The 9138-nt window shown below is 45.8% G+C and overlaps 1 protein-coding gene across 2 annotated transcripts in view; it reads left to right on the top strand.

The window, feature by feature from the left end:
- Window positions 1–2173: 2173 nt before the first annotated feature.
- Window positions 2174–9138, top strand: part of SORD (sorbitol dehydrogenase) — a 37123-nt gene continuing 30158 nt past the window's right edge. The window contains exon 1 of one of the 2 annotated variants that reach the window (XM_037834092.1): window positions 2174–2350. In XM_037834092.1, the coding sequence (XP_037690020.1) occupies window positions 2285–2350 (66 nt within the window). In that variant the 5' untranslated portion in view covers window positions 2174–2284. The remainder of the gene's footprint in view (window positions 2351–9138) is intronic. The other variant, XM_037834093.1, reaches the window with a different exon arrangement.

Below are 9138 nucleotides of genomic sequence, written 5' to 3'. Positions count from 1 at the left end.
CCAGATTGTCTATAAGAGCTCTTTAAGAGCTTCTACTTTCCCCGCCTCAAAGATAGGCAGCTGTGGGGCTGTTCATAACACAGCCCACTGACTCCTTCTCACTGCCTCCTGCAAGTAAGGCTGGTCATTAGGATTCTTTATAAAACCCTATCTTCTCTGATTCTTAGAGCCAAACCAGTTCCACAGGAGCTTCCATCACCAAGCTATGTACTCTGTTCTTGTTACAAAAATGAACTATGGTTTTGCAACTCAGAGCAAACTCTTCACCTTGGAAAAGTGTAATTTGCCAGTTTTCCCCCTAAGATCTTCAGCCATAGGCATTCCCCTGCATTTCTTCTTGTACCCTGCATTTCCAACAATGTGAAACAATGGAGGACCTATGGCAGCATCTGCTCCTCACCACTGTGAATGCTGTTGTCTGTAGAGAAATTATGTAGAAATGTCACAAGTTATTTAAATACTATAATAACAACTTCCTTTTTTTTTTAAAAAAAAAAGGCAGTTTCTTAAGAATCCTTATCAACTGACCCTTTTAACTTTCCTTCAAAGAGCCCTAGGCATAGAATATATTTCTAAATTTGTCTCCTGCCCCTCTAAATCTCTTTTCCCCCAGCCAACAACTTTCAAGCATTTCGAAATGTTACTGCTCAGGAGAAGACAAATACCACTCCCAGTGTGGCTGCTGTGGCATTAATTTAGTGACCTTGCTTTTGTCCTGGTTGTTCTGTTTTCTTAATTATAAGAATCAAGAAGCATCTACTTCAAGTGGCCCTCTGCTCTTATGCCTTCTGGAGCCACCTTCATCTTCAGCTTCATCCATTGGAAAAACACTCCTGGAAGACTGTGAGGAAACCCCCTAAGGCAAGGAGCAGAAGGCGAGTTTAAATTCAGGTGCATGAGTGAAGGCAGGCAACCCCTAGTTAATCACCTCTCCAGCAGCCAAGTGCAGGAGATGATGGAGGAACCAGCTAAACACAGCCAAGTCTGTGGGAGGTATCTTAGAGCAAATAACCTGACTCCATAAGTCCCCTGTAGAAATCCACTCCATGGCCTTGTCATACCTTGTAACTGTCCTCCCTCCTGGCCTATACCTACACACACACACACACACACACACACACACACACACACACACACACACTTCTCTCTTAGTCATTATTAGGGTTCCAGAGCTTGATCCACCTTTCTTGTGAAAATTTTTTTTTTGAATTCTTACACTGTACAGAACAATTTACCAGGTTCTGGTTAAGAAATGAGGCCTTGCCCTTAGTGGACTTCCAGAGCAGTTGAAGGGGTAATTACCAGCAAAAGCACAGGCTATGCCCCATATATGGGGCAGGCATTAAGTGCCACATAGAGACATCTTTAAGAGCTGGCAACACTAGGAAGAACCTCCTGGAGGAGGTAAGAAGATGTGGCTGGGGTTAAAAGGGAGGGAGTGAACCCCTGAACACAGGTCTGAAAGACCGAGGCCTTTGGAGGAGGCCGCACCTTTCCAGAAGAGTAAAATCTCCTGCTTCTCAGAGAGGAAAGAGGCTTGAGTTTGGGCAGAAACGGTGCTTCTTAAGAAGCAGAGCATGGGTAAAAGAAAGGGATCCACAAACTCCATTTCACAGCTTTTTTATACTGATGCATCAGGCCCATGGGACGATGCACCAGTTCATTCGTTCACTCCTACACGTGCTCTTTGCTGGATGTTGGGGACACAGGGCCAACAAGGACGCTTGCGTCAGCATAGAGCCTGTTTCTCAAAGTGTAGATGGTGCTGTTCCTGCAGCCTCAGTATACCTCGAGGGGCTTGCTAATAATACAGACCTTCACCCTCAGACTACCGTATATATACCGTATCAGAATATCTGTGCTGGACCTGAGAATCTGCATTCCCAACAGCTCCCTCCATCCCTCCATATCCATTCGTCTTCAGGCAAAGTTTGAGGTGTTTTGGCTGTTGCCGCCCCAGGCTATTTTCAGGCAGGTGTGAGGAGATCCTCAGCAGGAGGGCAGGCAGAGAGAAACTGCACTGCTCGGAGGCGGCGGAGAGGCTTTCCGCTCTGAGTCGCGCCGGGCAGGCGCTCCCTGTGCTCAGAGGGCCGAACAGTTCCGCCCCTCCGCGCTAGCCCCGCCCCGGCTGTCAGGGGCGAGGAAGCCCCGCCCCCGGCCCGGCGCGCGCCCCGGAGCCCAGGCCCCGCCTCTCCTCCCTTACCCGGGACCCTCGACCGGGCAGCCAGCAGAGCTTCCAAGCACCCTGCGGAGTCCATCATCGACCCCAGAGGGAACGAGCAACATGGCGGCGGCGGCCCAGCCCGAGAACCTCTCCTTGGTAGTTCACGGAGCCGGGGACCTGCGGCTGGTAAAACGGAAAGCGGGGTGGGGAGCCCAGCTCGACCCTCCCCCACTCACCTCTGAGCCCAGTCCCTGAACGGGCTTCCAGTCCCAATCCCATTCTTGCGCCAGCCCCTCACTTCCGAGCCGGTTACCATGGAGTTTGGGGGTGGGGTGGGGATGTGTGTCTGCTAAGGGTAGGGTTCTTGTCGCGTGCTTCCCGGAACCTAGCCCCGTGTCCGGCACGTGGCAGGCGCCCAGGACGTGTTGCAAAATTTTTGAAGCCTTCTCCCTTCTTTGCCTGGTGCAGATGCATAGTCCTGCCCTTTGTCATTCCTTTCAGAAGAGATACCTGGGAGGGTGCCTAAATTAGGACTTGCCCTGAACTTCCCTGTGAAGGCCATGCAGGGCAGAGAGGGGGGTAAAGGGACACCTAAAAGCTGTGGAACTTGTATTTAATCTCTCTTGCTCCAGTTTTCTCATGTGAAAACTGGGACTGACAAAACCTCCCTTGCAGGATTATCATGTTCATGAAAGTACCAGCACTTAGGAGGTGCTCAGGAAGTGCCAGTTTCTTCATCCTTTCCTTCTGGTCCAGGCGTCCATCTCCAGGACTGCCTGCACCAGACTTCTGGATGTTGATAGCTTCCGTGCTGTCTCTGGAGCTCTTTTCCTCCTTATCTCCTTTAGTCCAAAGGTGGTTTATTTTCCAGCTGATTTGCTTTCTGATCCTGTTCCCTTGTCCCTTTGGGAGCATTATACACACACACACACACACACATATGTATATATATATATATGTGTGTGTATATATATATAAATTTTTTTTTCTGCCCCAGACCATGCATTCTGCTCTCTAGCTTGTGGAGCCAAAGTTCAGGAAGTTGCAGAGTCAGCCCCTTGCACATTCATGCCAGGGTTCCGGCCCCTTGACAAAGTCCATTTCAGATGGACCTGGGATGGCTGTGGGTATCTGGGGGCGGATGCCAGCCATTGCAGAGGGATCCAATTCTCTGCTGCTCCCTAAAACCTCCTATTCCCTCAGAGAGAACATGCACTAGATTGGAGGAACTCAGAAGAGTATCCAGATCAGCATTTCTTGACTTTTTGGGGGTCTTAGCCCTCTTTGGGAATCTAAGGTCTGTCTCCCCACAGAATGCAAACAGATTCAGCAAGTTCGTGAACTCCCTCCATAGACCTTAGAGGTCTGTGGATTAAGAACCCCTGCCTGAGCTAAGTCTCCATTTCCTCTGTTGACGGGACAGTGCCATGCCCTTGCTACAGGCTTCGATAGTTAACAGAGCCAAGGCAAGAACTGAGAAGTTCAGACTCCCTCTCCAGTGCTCTTTCCACACACCTTGGGAGTTTCTGCCCAAGGTCCTGAATTAAAATGACACTACCAGTGTTTACTGCTACAAACACGAGATGATACTATGAGGAAGGGAAAACACAATCCTTCATTCCACAAACATTTGCTAAATGAGAGTGCCTGCCATGTGCCAGGCTCTGGGCTAGGGATGGGGGCCGAGACAGGAGAAGGCCAAGTCTTTGCCCCCAGGCTGGATGAAGTAAAACAGTTGTGACAGAGTGGGAGGGCTTTTGAAGTCATAGGGAGTAAAGGCCTCACAGGGAGACAAATTTAGCCCAGCCTGGGGCAGGGTTGGGAGATCAGGAAGAGGCCCCAGAGGAGATACATGCTTCTTAATCTGATTCTTAAAGGATAATAGGAGTCATTCAGGCAACTATGTGAAGTACAAGATTATAGGCCTTGTTTACTGAGGTCCTGCCCCTTCATGTGCTCAGGACCTGCTCCAGGCCATGCACCTAATAAGCAGCAGGCTAGAATTACAATTCCGGGTTCACCTCTGCCTTAACTCCCTAAACTCATGTTCTCCCACTACTCACCAGACTACTTCCCTTTAGGTGGCTCTGTGGACAAAGTCGAAGATTGGAGGGACTCACCTTAAAATTGACTTCAGTAGCTTTGCATTAGATTTTGCATTAGACCTTCAAACTGGATTAGGGGCTGAGGGGGAAGGTAGGTGAGTGTATTATAAAGGAGAGAGTTAAGTACTCTAGAAAATATGATGGGCTAGAGAATTTAGCCAGTGGCTGCTATGGGGCTGGTAAATTAATTGGATAAAAGAGTTCAGGTCAGATTCCGGAGGACTCCCAGGATGAGGAGGGAATGGGTGGTGCTGAAGTCATTTACTTAAGAAGTAGATTAGAGTGATGAGATTAGGATTGGATGTTTGAGTTTAAAATGTCTTTAGGACAGGACATCAAGATGCCTTTGAGAAATTATTTTGGGTGTAAAGGTCTGGAGATGATATCTGGGGCGAAGATGCTGATTCAAGAGTCATTTGCTTCTTCCTCAAGTAGTATTACCTGCCCGTCACTCCCTGCCCTAGGGGTGCATTTGGAAACTTATAAAGGGGGTTTGGTTGTTGCAGTGACTGAGGGGCTGGGGGTGGTGGTGACAACCTCATTCAGTGCACAACACAGTCCTGCATAACAAAGAATTGTCCTCCCCTAGATAGCACTCTGTTGGGAAGTTGCTGATGGATGAGCTTGCCTAAACTGAGTGGAACATGTAGAGTGAGAAGGAAAGAAGTCACGGACAGTTACCCCCAAGAGCCCCAATACTGGAGGGGAGAAGGCAGAAAGCTGGTAGCAGAGGAGAGTGACCAAGGAAGCCCATGCTACTTCAGCAGCACCTGTGATCCAACACAGTCCTTCCTGGGCCGTTGACACCCTATGAGCACAGCCATCCCCCAGCACCACCCTAGGGACCCTCCCAGTAGGGTATCTCTGTTCTTCCTCCCCTACCTTAAGACAAATAAGCTAAGTAGTTTGGAGTTGGGGTCAGTGGTACCAGTACTGAACCAAAGAACTGACTTGAGGAAGCTTGATTAGTTCTCCTCTCTGTGGAGACCCAAACTGAAATCCAAGATTTCAAGTCCATAGTTGCATGTGAAGAAAAGTAGGCCACATTGGATTTGAATTACAAAATATAAGCTGGATGGGGAAAGAATTGGAATACTTCTTCCTTTCGAGAGAAGATCAAGGGCATTGTTAGGGTCCAGACACAGTAGAGCCCTGTATTAAAAACCCTTCCACTCTTGTCAAGGTGGGGAACTGAGGCCCAGCAGGCTGTGACCCATTTGAGCAGACTAAGGCTGGGTGCATTACTAATGGCTTGGGCCTCAAGAACTCAGGAGAGGAGAGTTGTTTGGAGAAAGGCCCATTCTCAAAATCAGGGGCTTTGAAGCAAGAAGCAAGGGTCCACTTTTTAGGTTCTAATGAATTGGGGTAGCTGGTGGTAGATACCTGAAACTATCAAACTACAACCCAGAACCCATGAATCTTGAAGACAATTGTATAAAAATGTGGCTTATGAGGGGGGACAGTGGGATTGGGGGGGCCATGGGGCTCACACTCCCCTTTGTCTAGTTTGTGGATGGATGAGTGGAAAGGTGGGGGAAGGAAACAAACAAACAAACAGACAAGGGCGCCCAGTGTTCTTTTTTACTTTAGTTGCTCTTTTTCACTTTAATTATTATTCTGGTTATTTTTGTGTGTGTGGTAATGAGGGTGTCGGGGATTGATTTAGGTGATGAATGTACAACTATGTAATGGTACTGTGAACAATGGAATGTACGATTTGTTTTGTATGACTGCATGGTATGTGAATATATCTCAATAAAATGAATATTAAAAAAAAAAGAAAAAGAAGCAAGTGTCCAGCCCCTCAGGTGCTGCCTTCCTGTGGCAGGCAAGGCTGGGGAACCAGCCAGCACCCAGGGAGTGGTTCTGTGGGAAAATGCGACCCCGGGTGGGGCTTGGGCCACTAGAAGCTTGTGTCCCACCTGACAGATAAGAAACCAAACTCCTTGCCTCCCTTCCACCCGTGGAGAAGGCAGACTTCCCTTTTCTTTCTTGATGCTGTGACTGCAGGGAAGGAAAAATTAAACTCCTTCCCCCATTAGAGAGTTAGTGATCACTGTGGCTAGAGCGAAGAGGGAGCCTGGCTGCTTCAGTGCTCCCTGGCCTGGGGGGCTCTGGGCCTTTTGTAAGTTTAGTGGTAAGTCAGAGAGCCAGAGTGTCTGTGTGTGTGTGTGTGTGTGTGTGTGTGTGTGTGCGCGCGCGCACGCGCGCGCGCGTATGTATGCTGAGAGTCTGGTTTTCCTTTTTTCATTTCGAGTTTTATTTGAGTAGTTGTAGGTTTACAGAAGAATCATGCAGAAAGTAGAGAGTTCCCATATACCGCCCCCCCCCCACACACATAATGTTCCCAATTATTAGTATTTTGCATTAGTGTGGTACATTTGCTATGATCGATGAACCAATATAATTATATTAACTTAAGTCCATAGCTCACACTAGGACAAAAGCAATGGGTTCTTTGCCTGATGCGTTCAAATGACTAATTCCTGAGACACCAGGGTTTCAGAGAAACTAGGCATGAAGCAGATCAGATGTTCTTTTGGCATAAAAATCTGTCTCCCTGAGTCTAAGGAGTTTAAGGTTTTCATGGATTCACACAAGGGGAGAGAGAGTCTTCCATCTCAATAGCAAGTGTAAACAGAACCAAGGGGAGTTGGAGTTATTACCATCTCAACAGCAAGTATAAGCAGAAGGGAGGGGAGATGGAGTTACCATCTTAATAGAGGCAGAAACATTTTACAAATGTAAAGGAGTGGAACTGTGCTAGAACCATGCTAACAACAAGTGAATGGTTAGTTCTGAGCTGATTCAAGTTCCTCCGTATAGCCTTTGTGATTATAAGTAAGGTTTTTACAATCACAAGGGCACATGATAAAGGCTATACAATCATTATCAGAGATCAAGGCAGCTGGATTACAGTTCAGAGATTTCAGCTATTTCCCTCTGTCTGCTCTATATACCAGAGAGTAAAAAGGAATATCTATATAATGATTCAGTAGTCATACTCATCCCCTAAATCCTAACTTCTCAGTTACAAGTTCTCTCCTTGTGTAGCACAATTCTGTGTGTGCATTTAATTATTATGGTAAAATGTGTCCAACATAATGGTGGTTTTCTTTTATAATGAGGAAAAACAAAAAAAAGCTCAGATTTAAGGACTTTCACTTTATCCTTCTATTATAAATAAAGTGTGAGATGTCAAGAGAGCAGGGGGGAAAAGTGACCATGCTAATGCATGAAGAAGCAAACAGCCCTTCAGCAAACACTGTCAGCTCACTGAGGTCCTCTCTGAATGGAAGCAGTAATGAGGTCACAAGTGGGGCAGGAGTGGGGTGGGAGTGCAGGTTTAGTTAGTCCCAGCTCTACTGTTTACCAGCTATATGTCTCCACAAATTATAGTCTCTTTATGCTTCAATTCCCCGTCTGTAATATGGGGACAACAGTGGTATTTGCAAGGATAAGATGAGCTCCTGCATGTAAAAGGCCCAGTCCAGCATTCAGCTCACAGTATGCACAAACTGGGATTAAGCAAGAGGCTGCAGCCCAGTGAGAACTGAATACTTAAACCATTTCAGCATAAAAAGACATGGACAAAGGCCACAACCTTCAAATGCGTGGACAATTCTTAACTAAATTATTTTAATGTGGGTCCAGACAGTATTCTTGTTTTCAATTATATTTACCAGTTTAACTCTTTTGTCTCTTTGGCCAGTCTTGAGAAATCAAGAAATTGCTTTTAACTGGGAAATGAATTACTGGTTTATAAAGTTGGGATATAAAATAGTTTACATAATTTTTCTCCATAGAAGATATTTTTGATAGTGATGGGTGGAATGTTGCTTGTTTTTAAAATGTTCTGTGTTTTACTTGAATGGAAGGAAGTTGAAAGGAATTAACATGTTGACTGCCTACTATGTCCCAGGCTTTTGCTGGGTTCTTTAATACAGCACTTCATAAGTTACCCATGGTGAACGAACAATTTTGTGTTTTTATTTCCTTTTGGCCACGGGATGATATTTTTGTATCGGAGCATTTGGATATTGCCACAATATCCAAATGCTGTATACATTTCTAAATGCTCCTCTTAAATTCTGTACGTATTGCATCACAGGCAAGAAACAAACAGTTCATCGACCATAATCTGAGTATGCTTTATCTCCCTTATTTCTGAAAACCAGCTCTACCAGATTTCAGGCATGAACATCTGGACAGGAAGAAGTGGGAGCAAAGCAGCCCCTACTTCCAGGGAACTGAATACCGTGAAGGGGTTGAAGTCAGATTTTTGTCTTGTGATTAGCTATATGAGGAGAGAACAAGTTAAGGGAAAATTAGTCCTTTTTGAATGATGGGTTGACATTGATTAATTATAAAAGGCAAAGAAAACAAATGCATCAATGTCAAATTTAAACACTAGTCAGGGTGCCAGGAAGATATTTCTTGAGTTTTTTGCTCTTTGGGGGAATGTATTATACCCTGGGTCAAAAGAATTGCTTTAAATCTAATAATGTTTTTTAAAACAGGATAATCCTAAAACTGTAATACAACATTCATAGGCCCCCTCCTTACCATATACACTTTATTGTTAGGATGACTAGGAGAGAAGGGGATTGTATAATGAGATGATATGAACACTGGCAGCTCAGGTGGTCTTGAGTGGCATGTCTCTTTCCCTGGTCAGCTTTCCCACCAGCTTCTATCTGATAAAAGGTGCCTGATTGTCATTAATAAGCAGCTGGATTAAACTGGTGATTTCCCCAGTGAGGAAATACAGGCTAGTTAACCCCTTAATATCAGAGCTCTACCTATCAGTCAGAGGCAGCTGAGATTGAAAAATAGATAGTAAAATTCCTTCAGAAAAAGGAAAAATCA

Source organism: Choloepus didactylus, chromosome 4, assembly GCF_015220235.1.
Source record: "Choloepus didactylus isolate mChoDid1 chromosome 4, mChoDid1.pri, whole genome shotgun sequence".
Lineage (NCBI taxonomy): Eukaryota > Metazoa > Chordata > Mammalia > Pilosa > Megalonychidae > Choloepus > Choloepus didactylus.
Note: the sequence above shows the minus strand (reverse complement) of the source record. Positions and strands in the feature narration are given on the sequence as shown.